The 15,459-nt window shown below is 36.8% G+C and overlaps 1 protein-coding gene across 1 annotated transcript in view; it reads right to left on the bottom strand.

Annotated features, from left to right (window-relative positions):
• Window positions 1–3,538: 3,538 nt before the first annotated feature.
• Window positions 3,539–15,459, bottom strand: part of MRC1 (mannose receptor C-type 1) — a 98,030-nt gene continuing 86,109 nt past the window's right edge. Inside the window, exons 27-30 of the mRNA XM_060121740.1 lie at window positions 9,649–9,762; window positions 8,958–9,122; window positions 7,515–7,556; window positions 3,539–6,401 (exon numbers count right to left, since the gene is read on the bottom strand). Of these exons, the coding sequence (XP_059977723.1) occupies window positions 6,151–6,401; window positions 7,515–7,556; window positions 8,958–9,122; window positions 9,649–9,762 (572 nt within the window). The 3' untranslated portion in view covers window positions 3,539–6,150. The remainder of the gene's footprint in view (window positions 6,402–7,514; window positions 7,557–8,957; window positions 9,123–9,648; window positions 9,763–15,459) is intronic.

Genomic DNA, 15,459 nt, shown 5'->3' with positions numbered 1-15,459 from the left:
AGTTTAGGTATAGTGGAATAATATGTTTACTAATAATATAACTAGTGGTATCAGTATAAGAATAGCATGTCAGTCAGGATTCAGAGAAATAGAACCAGTAGAAAATATTAACACAGACAGATAGATAGATGATAGATAGATAGAAAGAAAGATAGATAGATGGTTAGGGGCAGGAAGATGTACACAGAGAAACTACCAGAAATTGCTTTATGCTGTTGTGCCGGACTGGCCCAGCAAGTTCAGAGGGCAGCCCATCAGAGAGGGAAGGTCAGGAGCAAGGCGAAACCTCATGGGCCGAAGCTGTTAGCTACCGCAGTAGTCTCTCCCGCCAAAAAAAAAAAAAAGCGTAAGCCCAATTTTAAGACCATTTAATTGATTAAGTCTGGCCCACCCAGAATAATCTCCCCAATTTAAAGTCAGCTGATGAGGGATTTTAATTCCTTCTGCAAAATCCTTTCCCAGAGCTCCTCGATTCATGTTTGATTAACTGAATACTGTAGTTCAGCCTAGTAAAACTGACACACCAAAAAGTCACCTCACAAATAGCTTCTAGTAATATACTTAATCCACTGTACCAAATTATCCAGCCTTGACTGAAAGGTTGAAGACCAGGGTTTACACAGCAATATAAGTGTAGTGTAATGTACATGGGACCAAAGTAAGTTGCAATTAGAGGAGAAACAATTAAATACATGAAACCAGAAGCTATAGAAATGCTTTCAATTTCCAGAGTGTAAAAATGTAAGTAGAAATTTCAGTTATCATCAATGCCTAGTCAAAATGGAAGATCTAAGTAACATAGTATATACAATGATAAAAGAACTACACTTATTTTCTTTTTTGATAGGACTGTGATATTGGAGCTTTACCAAATATACGACTTGGAATATGTAACTAGGAAAACATTTTTGGAACATTTCAATGAAACAGCAAATTCTTCCATAGATACTGGCAGACTGCAGATTTGGATGTATAGAAAATATATTTTATTTTTTCATTTTAAAATTTATTTATTAAATAATTAGGAGAAAATGCAAGTAAGTTAAAGGTAATATGAAATAAAGCAAAAACCTAGCCACAAAACCGATAGAAATTATTCTGAGATCAGGATAGAAACAAGAACAAGAGAATTTTCAGATAACTCCAAAAGGAAGGAAGAGCTAAATTTCAAGTTGAAGTAGGGAAGAGACTCATAGGTTTTATGTCAACTTAGTTAATGAAGGGAATGAAGAAAAGTGAATCATATGAACATATTAGAAAAAGATTTCAATTTTTACTGATTTGACACAAAATACCAACCTCACCAAAACAATCAAAATATGCCATTAGAAAAACAATATCAACAAACTGATTAGTGAGTATCATCAAATTCAAAGGTATCTGAGATTACTTATCGCACAAAAAAGAAAAAAAAGACTCAAAATGAGTGCCCTGAAATTTAGCATATGAATATTTAGAAATATTAGAATATGAATATGTATATGAATGAAATTTAATAGAAATGTTCCTATATTTGACCATAATCCTAAAAATTTATATCATGTTATCAATAGCAAGTTGTATGGTTAAAAGAACCTTTTCTAAACTATCAAAGATTTTTAAAAATTCTGATCAATTGAACTAAAGACTGCATCATCTTTCTTTTCCCTTTATAAAAAAAAATGACAAAACCATTGCCATATAAAGTGGTGTGATGGTTAATTTTATGTGTCCCCTTGGCTGGGCCCTGGTGGACTTTTAGTAAAGCAGATTACCCTCCACAGTGTGGATAAGCCTCATCTAATCAGCTGAAGGCCTGAAGAGAACAGAGAGCCAGAAGAATTCTGCTACCAGACTGCCTTTGGGCTCAAGCTGTAACTCTTCCCTGGGTCTTCAGCCTGCTGACCTCTCCTGTATATCTGGGACTTACCAAGCTCCAAGTTGCATGAGCCAGTTCTTTAAATAAATCTATAGAGTATGTAGGTAAGTAGATTACAATATGATAGATGATAGATAGATAGATAGATAGATGATAGATAGATGACAGATAGACACAGATAACTGATGGATAGATGTATAGAGCCCTTTGGTTCCACTTCTCTGGAGAACCCTACAAATACAAGGGACAATCAAAAAAAAAGCATTATAGAAGTATGTTATGGGCTGAATTGTGTCCCCCGCCAAATTCATATGTTGAAGCTCTAACACATAGAACCTCAGAATGTGACTGAATTCAGAGGTAGTGTCTTTAAAGATTCCATTACGTTAAAAATGAGGTTTTGGAAGTTCATATAATTCAACATCAAAAAAACAAACAACCTGATTTTAAAAAATGGGCAAAAGGCCTGAATAGACATTTTTCCAAAGAGGAAATACAGATGGCCAACAGGCGTATGAAAAGATGTTCAGTGTTGCTAATCATCAGGGAAATGCAAATCAAAACCACAATGAGCTATCACCTCACACCTGTCAGAATGGCCACCATCAAAAAGAACACAAATTGCAAACGCTGGAGAGGATGTGGAGAAAAGGGAATCCTTACACACTGTTGTTAGGAATGTAAACTGGTGCAGCCAGTGTGGAAAACAGTATGGAGGTTTCTCAAAAAACTGAAATAGAACTACCATAAGACCCAGCAATTCCACTCCTGGGTATATATCCCAAAAAAGAGAGAAAACACTAATTCTAAAAGATACCTGCACCCCAATGTTCAAACCACCATTATTTACAATTGCCAAGATACAGAAGCAACCTAAGTGCCTGTCAACAGATGAATTCATAAAGAAGATATGGTATATATACACAATGGAATATTATTCAGCCATAAAAAAGAATGAAATTTTGCCATCTGCAACAACACAGATGGACTTGGAGGGCATTATTCTAAGTAATAAGTCAGACAGAGAAAGAAAAACACTGTATGGTATTACTTACCAGTGGAATCTAAAATATACAACAAACTAGTGAACATAACAAAAAAGAAGCAGACTCACAGATATCGAGAACAAACTAGTGGTTACAGGCTGGGGGGCAATATAAGGGTAGGGGATTAAGAGGTACAAACAGTTAGGTATAAAATAAGCTATGGGGATATACTGTACAACATTGGGAATATAGCCAACATTTTATAACTATAAATGGAGTATAATTTTTAAAAATTGTGAATCACTATATTGAACACCTATAATTTATATAATAGTGTACATCAAGTATACATCAATAAAAATTTCCCCCAAAATGATCTTTTGTGTCTGGATGTCCACTAGACTGTGCAGTTCTTGTGGACAAGCAATGCTTCTCACCCATATTTGAATCTCCAGGACCTAGCTCAATGCCTGGCATATGTATTAGGTGCTCATGGAATATTTCCTGAACTAATGGGTAAATGTACAAACAGATGGCTGAGTGAACACTGAAAATGGATGAAGCAAGATATTACCAGTCTCTCAAGATATCATCTTTAATTTTAGAGTTCAAGTTACAGACTATCACATTGTTTTGAGTTCACCTGGGAAAAAAATATCCTTAAGAATCTTCCGGCTGCGGAATTCTGATGAAAACAAGTGCAAAGCCACTGAGGAGAGCACTTAAACATTTAATCCCCAGAAAGAATTTCCAGTTAAAAAACAAAAACAGGGGCTTCCCTGGTGGCGCAGTGGTGAAGAATCCGCCTGCCAATGCAGGGGACACACGTTCGAGCCCTGGTCCAGGAAGACCCCACATGCTGCGAAGCAACTAAGCTCGTGAGCCACAACTACTGAGCCCATGTGCCACAACTACTGAAGCCTGCGCACCTAGAGCCCATGCTCCACAACAAGAGAAGCCACTGCAAGGAGAAGCCCGTGCACCATAATGAAAGAGTAGCCCCCGCTCGCCGCAACTGGAGAAAGCCTGAGTGCAGCAATGAAGACCCAATGCAGCCAAAAATAAATAAATAAAATAAATAAATTTATTTAAACAGAAACAAAAACAAATCAACTACAACAACCAAAACCAAAAAGAAATGCAAAAAAGCAAACAAAACAAAAACTGCTCTTCTCTGCTTTATAAAACTTACCCCCCTCCAAAAAAAATGCTTATTAATATGTTACTACTTAATTTGGGTACATATATAGATACAGGTGACTTATCTATTTGATTGTATGTTTGAGTGGATAATGTGAGGATGTGAAGCATAAAACTCAGCACCCTGCCGAATACAGTTTCTTGAAAGGATAAGACATTTAAGTCTGAGATATATGTTGTTTGAAGTCCAAAATATTTTCTGCAAAAACGCAGCTCTGAGTTATGATGAAAATGACTTGTGTAAAGAATTTGTAAATCGTGCCCACTCATACACTCCTCTTTCACATCTTTCTCTTGTATCTTAAAAGAAAAAAATATGTATATATGAAGATTTTTTTCAGTATAATTAACCACATGCTCCTTTGACACCATAGCCATTGTTTCCACTGGAACTTCCTCTAATGGAATATGTTGTGTTCTTACCAGGAAAATAAAAGCAATTGGTTTTCTATTGTCTGAAGCATGAGAGTTGCTTGTTCTCAGCAAGCTTTCCCACAATTGCCCACCTCTCTCATCCTGTTTCTTTGTACCTGTCACCTATCTAAGGTGGAGTATTGCAAACCTCACCTTACCTCCTGTGTACACAGTACACTACTTAGTCCTTTTTGAATTACAGACTCTCTTGAAAATCTAGCTATTTTCTTCCCAGAAAAAAAAAAGGCATAAACACAAATAGAGACATTTTGCATACAATTTGGGGGGCCTTCATAGACCCCTTAATGCCATCTAAGGAGTCCTGTTTAGGGACCTCAGGTAAGGAATTTCTGCCCGTGAGCAACCCCTTGGAAAAGGCAAGAATGAGCTGGGAGCGTGGTACCCATGCAAGATGTGACACCTCCAATGTATTTCACAATGTACATAAAGCTTTATCTAAGGCAAAACTTTTTAAGCAAAAAGGAATTGTTAAAGTGAGAAAATGATATTAAAGACCTAATTCCCAATAACAGCGCCTTTGATTGTTGAATTCTGAAATAAGTCAGTGTTACAGGGGAAAGATCCAGGGAAACTGGCCAAGTCATTACAGTAAAAAATTCATTTTATGCACAGTGTTTTAACAATCTTTTTTTTTTCCAAACAGATGAAGAGTTTAAAGAATTCCTCTACTAATAATATCATTTATTTTCAGAGTACAGTGAAGTGTAAAGTAAACGGATAAATAAATCTCAGTTAAAAGAAAATTTACACTTACCAAGATCACCAAAATACAAATCCATTAAAAATAGACCTTGTTTTTTTTTTTTTTTTGCGGTACGCGGGCCTCTCACTGTTGTGGCCTCTCCCGTTGCGGAGCACAGGCTCTGGACGCGCAGGCTCAGCGGCCATGGCTCACGGGCCCAGCCGCTCGGCGGCATGTGGGATCTTCCCGGACCGGGGCACGAACCCGTGTCCCCTGCATCGGCAGGCGGACTCTCAACCACTGCGCCACCAGGGAAGCCCTAGACCTTGTTTTTGATGTCTATTTCACATTATCTAAATACATCCAGTTATGCAAATTTATATTTTTATTTCACATCTTTGCATTCTTGATATACATAAAACAGGACAAAGAACACATTTGCAATATTCAGCGTGGAAAATCCTGCTTGGGGCAAACAAGATTCTCAGCTGCCCTATTCTTTCTGCACATGTAAAAATATAATTCTAAATCATTGGGGTAAAAATCAAGATGGGTATAAGAAAAAAAGTGACTAAATTTTTGTGTCACCCGAGGTTATTTGTACTTGGCTTTTAAAATGCTCATCTAATTACCGAATAACTATTCAATGGGTAACAGTTCTTTGGGAGCTCCTTAAACGATTTCAAGAAGCTTAGCTGGTTGTTTCTGGGGTTCTTGTAATCTGTATGCAGTTGACACTAGCTACACACCAGTGCTGTATATTCACCTAAGATCTTTTTAAACATAGTAGTCAATGTCGTTATCCTTTTTTTGTGAAAATATCTTGCCAGGCTAGAAAATAAAGTTATTTTTTCCATGAGGCAAAGGAAAAGGACAGACCAGTGTAATACAGCACTAATTTGAAAGGAAATAATCACATTGAATGAAAGACTTTACCATTTTAGTTATAATCTTATGAAATTCAAATATACCTAAATCACACCGTGATTCTAGATGACTGCGTGTTCATTCTGTTCAATGTTGCCCATGAGATCTTTTGTATCACTAGTTCCTGGACTCGATCCACTATTAAAATAGAGAGTGTTCTCAAAAGTGTCCTCTCGAGGGAAAGGCACACGTCTTTTCTTATAAAAGAAATACGCAGCGAAGCCAGCACCCGTTATAATCAGGAGGACCACTATGACTACCACTCCTGCCACGTTGGAAGATGGTTTGGAAGGGCCCATCTTCCTTGGGTCAGCTGTAAATAAATAAACATGTTAGGAAACGAGTTAAGGGGAGGCAGAGAGTAGAATGCTATGGAAACAATACAACTTTCTTCTTAGGAAGACTAAAATTCACAAATTTTCTTTCCAGTGACATTTGCCAAACAGAATGCAGGACATGAAAACAGAAGTCCATGTGATACAGAAGATTATTTTACATGTTAAGATGATTATGCAGTTGCAAGAATATTTCATGTATCTACGTAGCCCTGAACTGGTATAATATTTTATTTTATTTATTTTGTATGTGTGTGTTCATGTGACCCTTATTTTATTTAATAATGGCCCCAAAGCCCAAGAGTAGTGATGCTGGCAACTCCAATATGCCTAAGAGAAGCCATAAAGTGCTTCCTTTAAGTGAAAAGGTAAAAGTTCTCAACTTAATAAGGAAAGAAAAAAAGTTTGCTGAGGTTGCTGAGATCTACAGTGGGAATGAATCTTCCATCTACGAAATTGTGAAACAGCAAGAAAGTTGTGCGAGTTTTACAGTTGCACCTCAAACTGCAAAAGTTACGGCCACGGTGCAATATTTTATCATTTTAAAATATTTACACCTGTTTCAAACTAATTCGGGGAAAAAAGAAAGTGAGTGGTGGAAATCTGAACACATGAGTATTAGTTCACAGACAGCACTTACGAAGTTAATAAGGGGGCTTTAGGCAAGCTATAAATCTCACTTCGAGTTTTTTTGGCAGCAAACAACATGAGTGAAAGAGGATCAGTTCCTTATTCAAGCTGTCCATAAAATTAAAACTTAACACATTGCTTAAAAAAAAAAGAAAAGAAAAAACTCACAGGGATTTCTAAGAGAAATTTCCTCGGTGGGTTCTCATAGGACAACCCTTGGTAACAGAGCAATCAATGTCCTCAGTAAGATCTATGATAAGAACACCCACCTGACGCCAAGGCCTGCTCTCCTAGGGCATCACTTAAGGAAGGTCGATGTCATAATGACAAAGGCTAGTATAGCTCAAGAAATGCGACTGAGAGAGCAGGGCGGATAGGAAGGGATTATTGTGGTTTTTAAAACAAACAAATTTGATTGATATATTACTAATATGGAAATTAAAATTTCAAAATGGTCTTACCTTTTGTTGTAATTAATGTATGAGTAGGTTCAGCATCAACAACTGTTTGTAAAATAAGAAAATAATTAAATACTGTTTGTAAAATAAGAAGATAATTAAATACTTATTAAAAACCCATAATAGTTGCATGTAGATAGTGAGCATTATTTGGTTTACCAATACATCAAACCATCCATGTTGGATTGATGGTGATATATGATATAGACAGACAACAAATAGATGATAGATAGGTAGACAGATAGATAGATGGATGATTGATTGATAGATAAAATCTGCATATTTATACAGATTGATCTATCTATCCATCCTATAACAGCATCCTATAGCTGCATGATGAGTTTGAATACATTGGAAGATCTGAAAATATGATCTCCCCAGTTGCATTTGAGCCACTGATACTCACCCTCAAAATATACCCAATCTACCCATAAATAATGTATCCTAGGCTAGCAGTTTTAAAAATGGCTCACTGAAGCATAAGGTACTACAAGGCATTTGAATGAAAAATAAAATAAGATTCCAACACTGCACCAAAGGGTGTGGTATCTTAGAACAGAGCTTTCAAAGAATGAAGAACTACGCAATTCTAAAATAAAATAAAAATCTACTGGGGATGGAGTGTTAATTTATCCAACTCATTTATTTAAATCTCTTATCTAATATATAATTTTGTCTCTTGGGAAAGATATTACATGAAGTAGAATAGCATAAAACATTATGGAAGTCCAGAGAGTATCACAGCATGGGCATATAATATTATTAATTCCCCCAGCCCCTGTCCTGACATGGTCTGTCATTCACTCTCCGAAGGAAACTTAATTGGTGTTACATGATTTATTCCTTAATAAATTCTCATTCCTCCTCACCGTCCACTTTGGTTTGGCCAGGGTAAGTATTTCACCCCTTCTTCTCGCACGCCATAGGCCTGGCTCTCCTAACTGCTCACAACTTTGCAAATCCATATGCATGGATATCCCATTATAAATGTATTGATATACCAAAATCATTATGTCAGTTAAGCAGAAGGAGAGTGTTTTGTGCTCACTCAAAACTGCAGACAGCAACTGATCACCACGGCAGATTGGATTTCTCACTTATAAAGAGGGAGATGGACTTCCCTGGTGGTGCAGTGGTTGACAGTCCACCTGCCAATGCAGGGGACACAGGTTCGTGCCCCGGTCCGGGAAGATCCCACATGCCACAGAGCAGCTGGGCCTGTGAGCCATGGCCGCTGAGCCTGCGTGTCCGGAGCCTGTGCTCCGCAACGGGAGAGGCCACAACAGTGAGAGGTCCGCGTACCACAAAAAAAAAACCCCAAAAAACCAGGGAGAGGTTTCAAGGAACCTGTAATCGCATTATATTGATAATTACACACCTGATATCAATATGTGAAAGAGATGGGAGCCTGGAAACACACATACCATAGGACAAATTCTAACTTACATTTTGGTCTTTTACAAATGTATCCTTTATAGGAAGAACAGTGAATATTACTCCAAAATCCAGAAGATGCATATAAAGCGACACAATCATTTCTTTCTCCAGAGGGATCTCCTGTCTTCCAGTTGACAAAGGAGAGTGGGTTGTTGTTTATCCATAGCCACATTCCTGATTATCAGAGAAAGCCAATAAAAATAGAAGTTAAAAATAACTTGCCTTAAAATAAATTCAACTTATTCATGTAAAATTTCTAAGCATGTTATTTTATACTGCAATCAACAGCTGTTTTACAACCAAACTTTTCACAGGCAAGATAATAGTAACTAGTTGTTACAGGGAAACTGAGAATGTGTTTCTCATGTAGTTTTAGTTGAAAATTTATTCCTAATTAGTATAAATATGTAAACTTATCCTCCCCTAATTGTTTTTTTCCTGGCAAGAGATAGAAAATTTTTTTTAAAACTTCTTTAACTTAGCTACAGTAGATATTCTTTAATTAGCAACTTTCAAGATAGCCTAATATGTGAGTCATTTAAATTTTCACTTCTTACCTCAAATGAAAATATGAGTTTGAATTTTCAAACTCTTCACAAATTAATCATTACTTAAGGCAAGACTTTCTAGGACTAAAAACTTGTTTTACCTACAACATTTTGAAATGTTTGTGATTCAGTAATCATGGTGCAAAGATTACCTTCAACGTTTCTATACAATCCTATCCAAAAGTTGGCTTTGCTTTGAAGTGGCTCAACTCGATATGACAGGAAACTCGATTCAGCAGCACTTTCAATGGTAACCAGAGAGGAACCTGCAGAGTACAAAAGGGTAAATATGATGGCAGTATATTTAAGTAGTTGAAAATATTTTTATCATGATAGTATTGATATTAAGAGCAATAAAAATCATCCCACTATCTCCACTTAAGGAGAAGAATTTCAAAGAGTGGCCATTTGGCTTCTAAGAATTTGTTTCCATTCTGAAAATATTATTTTTTTAAGCATCATTTGTGTACAAGCACGTAACGACTCACTGCAGGATATACAATGATGAGTAAGACATAGAATGTTTAAGAAGGTTATGGTTCAGTGGGTAGTAATGAGTTGAGAGCACAAAGAAATGTATTAGGAGGATAGTTGTTTTAGGGGAAGAAACTAAAAGGGAGCATGGAGGAGACAGAATTTAAGATACTAGGGAGCATAATATTTCAAGTAGAAAGGATAGAAAATAATTCCAGGAAGAGGAAGAATAAGAGAAAAGATGAAGAGAAAGGGAAGCATAGAGCTTCTTCATGAACAGAGATAGCTCACAGATGCATGGAATTCTCCATATTTGGTTTTTAGTAACAGGATTTGAAATAGATAGGTAGGTAGGTAGGTAGATAGATAAGGCAATTATTGGGGTAAATGAATAGTGTTAATAGATAGTTCAGTTTGGCTGGATGAATCTGGTCAATGGGTGAAAAAAGACTTGGGTTAGGTCTCACCGCAGATGGGAGGAGACTGGTATTTAGGGTAATGTGGTGATTAAAAAACAGTTTTTTTCAGGCAGCAGAATGATGCAATGCACTCTGGGAGTATTAATCCAGCTGCACAAAAAGGAGAGAGGAAACAGAAAGACTGCTTAGATGACTATGGCATTGACAACCCAGTCAAAGACTGATTCAGAGCCAGCACTGTATTTTATAGTTAAATTACAGAATTTTAAATAATAACAACTTAAAATATAATTTAAGCAGTTTATGCCAGACATTTTGCTTTGGGCTTTATAAGCATGATGTCACTAAAATTTTACAACAATCTTATTAAATTAGTACTACTGTTACTCCATTTTACAGATAAGGAACCTAAAGTCCAGAGGGTAAGTAATTTACCAAGATCCTAATGATAGAGGAGGGCAAAGTCATGGCATGATCCAGGCATCTGGACCTTGAGGACCTATACTTAACCATATGCTTGCACCCCATGTTACTGGGTCCTGGATTATTCTCTTGATGACTGTTTTCATTGCATAATTTCATAATCCATTATTAAGCATATTTCATAGACAATAGCCATTTCAATATATTTGTGACATATTTTGATGAATGTGAATCATTCACTAACAGGAAAATATAGTTATCTAAAGTTGAAAACGAAGTTTCTACACATTTACTGCAAGATTTTTAAAAAAAAATACTCAGCAACATGAAAGAAAAACATTTTTTTAATTAAGAGAAAGCAGGTTTCAAGTGACATCATAAGGACTGGCAGAGTAAGTACCCCTGAAATTCCTCTCCTCTACAAAAGCAATAAGAACACTAACAAATTTTTCAAAATCAACTTTTTCAGAACCCTGAAAGTTAACTAGCAGCTTGTAACAATCCAGGAAGCATTTATTCAAGAAAATGCTTGACTCTCAGTAAGAAAAGTAAGCTACATGGTGTTTTAACTTGTCCTAATCCCATAGCTTTATCCCTAGCTCTGTGACTGCGCTAAAAACCAATGGCCTCAAAATCACAGTGAAAACCAGAAGCCAGGAAGACACTGGTTAAGTCAGAATGGGATTGGGGTTCTTTATAAGTCACATTCTCAAAGAATTTCCATTATTTGATCTCTCTGACATTTCCCTGGAAAACCTCACTTGCCTTGATTTGACCTGACTCAGAGCTCATCCAATGTAAACAGCCTTTTCCTTGGGGGTATTTGTCAAAAACTAACAGTGGCAAGTACCTAATATCACCGCTGCCTGAAGCAGTGCGGGAAACAATTTTAGGTTAACAACAAGGTAACCAAAACACTAAAAGGAAAAACTATGGAGTAAAATGTCCATAGGGAGCTTTAAGAAGCATTGACCTATTCCTGGGAGCCTAGAAGGCCACAGACACACATTGGGGTGTGTACACGCCCAGGACTATGTGCATGCCCATGAAAGATCTGAAAAGTCCCTACGCTCTCACCTCTGGCTGACCCTGAGAGTCTGCACAAGCAGGAAGTGAAGGCTAAGGCAGAGTTTATAACTGCCTATATGAGTGTTGAAGGCATGTCTTCAGACCGAGCCCTTCAGTAAAACCTGGGGAACCTTCTGGTTCTAGGCACTAAGGAAATACGTTCCCAATCATTAGCTGACCACTAAACTAAGCAGGCAAGAGACTTCAGTAACCGCACTTGAAAAAGAATACAAAACTTTACAGAATTCATGAGGGAAAGTTACTAAACAAGCAAATAACAACAAACAGCAACAAAAACAAACCTTGTGGAGTGGAAATAAACTTATTTCCAGAGTTAAATATTCATTTTTCAACAAAAAATTACAAGAACTGTAAAGAAACACGGAAATATGACCCATACCAGCAAAAGAAGCAGTCAATACAAACTGTTCCTGAAACAGCCACACCTCTGACTTACTGGACAAAGACTTTTTAAGTCGGCTATTTTAAAGATGTTTAAAGAACTAGAGGAAAAAATGTCTAAAGAACTAAAAGAAACTATGAGACAATTGCTCACCAAATAGAGACTATTAATAAAAAGGTAGAAATTGTTTTTTAAGAAATAAAATTCTGGAGTTAAAAAGTATACTAATTGAAAGGAAAACTTCACTGGAGAGGCCTAACAGTGAGTCTGACAAAGCAAAAGAAATAATCAACAAACTTGAGATTATCCAGTCTGAATAACGAGGGAAAAAAAGAAGAAAAATTTACAGAGTCTCAAAGATATTTGGAACATCACCAGTCAAATCAAGATACACATAATGGGAGTCCTAGGAGAGGAATGAGATAAAGAGGCAGAAAGAATACTTGAAGAAATAATGGCCAATAGCTTCCCAATGTTGATGAAAAACATTAATGTAAACATGCGGGAAGCTCAACAACATACAGGTAAGATAATCTCGAGAAGCTCCACATCATAATCAAACTATCCAAAGATAGAGAATCTTAAAAGTAATAAGAGAGAAGTGATTCATCACGTCCAAGAGATTCTCGATATAAGTAACACTGCTTTCTCATCAGAAACCCCAGAGACCAGAAGGCAGTAGGATGACATATTCAAAAGGCTGAAAGAAAATGACTGTTGACCAACAATTTTCTGTCCAGCAAAACTGTCCTTCAAAAATAAAGGAAAAGTTGACATTCTTTTTTATTTTTAACATCTTTATTGGGGTATAAATGCTTTACAATGTTGTGTTCGTTTCTGCTGTACAACAAAGTGAATCAGCCATATGTATACATTTGTCCCCATATCCCCTCTCTCTTGAGCCTCCCTCCCACCTTCCCTATCCCATTCCTCTAGGTTGTCACAAAGCACCGAGCTGATCATCCTGTGCTATGCAGCAGCTTCCCACTAGCCTTCCATTTTATATTTGGTAGTGTATATATGTCAATGCTACTCTCTCACTTCATTCCTGCTTCCCCTCCCCCCCATTCCCTCAAGTCCGTTCTCTACATCTGCATCTTTATTCCTGCCCTGCCACTAGGTTCATCAGCACTGCTTTTTAAAATTCCATGTATATGTGTTAGCATACGGTATTTGTTTTTCCCTTTCTGACTTACTTCACTCTGTAGGACAGATTCTAGGTCCATCCAACTCACTACAAATAACTCAATTTCTTTCCTTTTTATGGCTGAGTAATATTCCATTGTATATATGTGCCACATCTTCTTTAAAGACATTCTTAGATAAACAAAAATGGAGAGAATTTGTCACTAGCAGATCTACTCTACAAGAAATACTAAAGAAAATCCTTCAGGCCAAAATAAAAAGATAGTTGACAACAACTTAAATCCACATGAAGAAATAAAGACCACCAGTAAAGGAAACTACATAGGTAAAAACAAAAGACAGTACAAATTTATTGTTTGTTTATACTTTTGTTTAATCTTATATGATTTAAGGACAACTGCATAAAACAATAATTATAAATCTGTGCTGATGGGCATACAGTGTATAAAGATGTATTTATATGATAATAATAACACAAAGGACTGTAGAGGGAAAGGGGCTATATAAGAGCAAAATTTTGTACTCTATTGAAATTAAATTTATATTGATTTGAACTAGATTGTTGCATATTAAGATGTTATTTATCATCCCCAGGGCAACCTCTAAGAAAATAACTAAACAACACATAGTAAAAAATATAACAAGGAAATTAAAATGGTACACTAGAGATTATCTATTTAATGTTAAAGAGGGTAGAAATGGATAAATAGAGGAACCAAAATACATAAGACAAATATAAAATAAATTAAAGGGCAGATTTAATCCTACCTTATCAGTAATTACATTAAATGTAAATGGATTAAGTACTCCAATCAAAAGACAGAGATTGGCAAAATGAATAAAAAATAAAAATAAATTTTAAAATAATACAACTATATTTTATCTACAAAACACACATTTGAGATTCAAAAACATAAACATGTTAAAAGTAAAAGCATGGAAAAAGATATTCCATGCAAATAGTAAATAAAGAAGAGCTGGAGTGGCTATACTGATACTAGACAAAAGATTTTAGACAAAAATTGTTACTAGAGACAAATAAGGATGTTTTATAATGATTAAAGTTTTAATTCATCAAGAAGATATGACAAATATAGACATATATGCACCGAACAATAGGCCTCGAAATACATGAAGCAAAAACTGACAAAGTAGACTTCTCCTGACTCAGAATTTAAAGGAAAAACTCATAGGGAGTTTTTAAACTCCCTGTGGCAACATATAAGTCTCCTGAAATTCCCTTCTCCCACATACACACCAGCAAACACCTACACATAGAGCAATTCTATCAGTAAAATCCAGAAACTCAGTGACTCCTACATATAGGGCAACTGAGAAAACACAAACATCTAAATGAGTAGGAAAGGCTGAGACACACTCTCTTCATAAACCCCACCCATGGCACAGTGCCGTATAATCAGGAGGGAGCCCCTAATTGCCAGCTTCTCCCTGAATAGAGAAGGGTTTCAACCATACATCTAGCACCCCAAATTTTTAGGCTCCTGTTCCTCTATTTGAAGGAATAGGCCCCCCCAAATGCCTAACTCTGGAAGCTAATGGGGTTTGCAGCCACGAGACCCATAGGACCACAGAAAATGAAGCAGCCGTTGTTAATGGGCACCGAACACCTGCCATGGCTATTCTCCCAGGGCTCAGCTAAGAGGGAACAGATAAAAATGCCCGTCCCTCAGTCTTTCCCTAGAAGGGGACTGACTGCATACTTTACAGCCTGCTGCCTGGGGGGTCCAGCTGCTAATTTGCATGCAGCAAGGGGCTAGCTGTGATCCTCCTGGGGGAGCTGGTGGGCCCTTCTGCCACCTTCTTTCTCCGACTTGCTGCAATGATAAAATCAGGTCACCAACAGGTCTCTGGAAGGAGCTTAGACACACACCTGGCTTATCTACTTTCCCAGGTGCCCGAGGGTCCAGTTTCTAATCAGTCTGCTTTTATGTGCTAACTGTGATCCTCTCCTTTGGGATATCATCAGGTATTGGCACACCCTCAACCACTGGGAGCCACTAAAAACAAAG

The sequence above is a fragment of the Lagenorhynchus albirostris genome, chromosome 1 (assembly GCF_949774975.1).
Source record: "Lagenorhynchus albirostris chromosome 1, mLagAlb1.1, whole genome shotgun sequence".
NCBI lineage: Eukaryota > Metazoa > Chordata > Mammalia > Artiodactyla > Delphinidae > Lagenorhynchus > Lagenorhynchus albirostris.
This window is presented reverse-complemented; position numbering and strand designations above follow the sequence as displayed.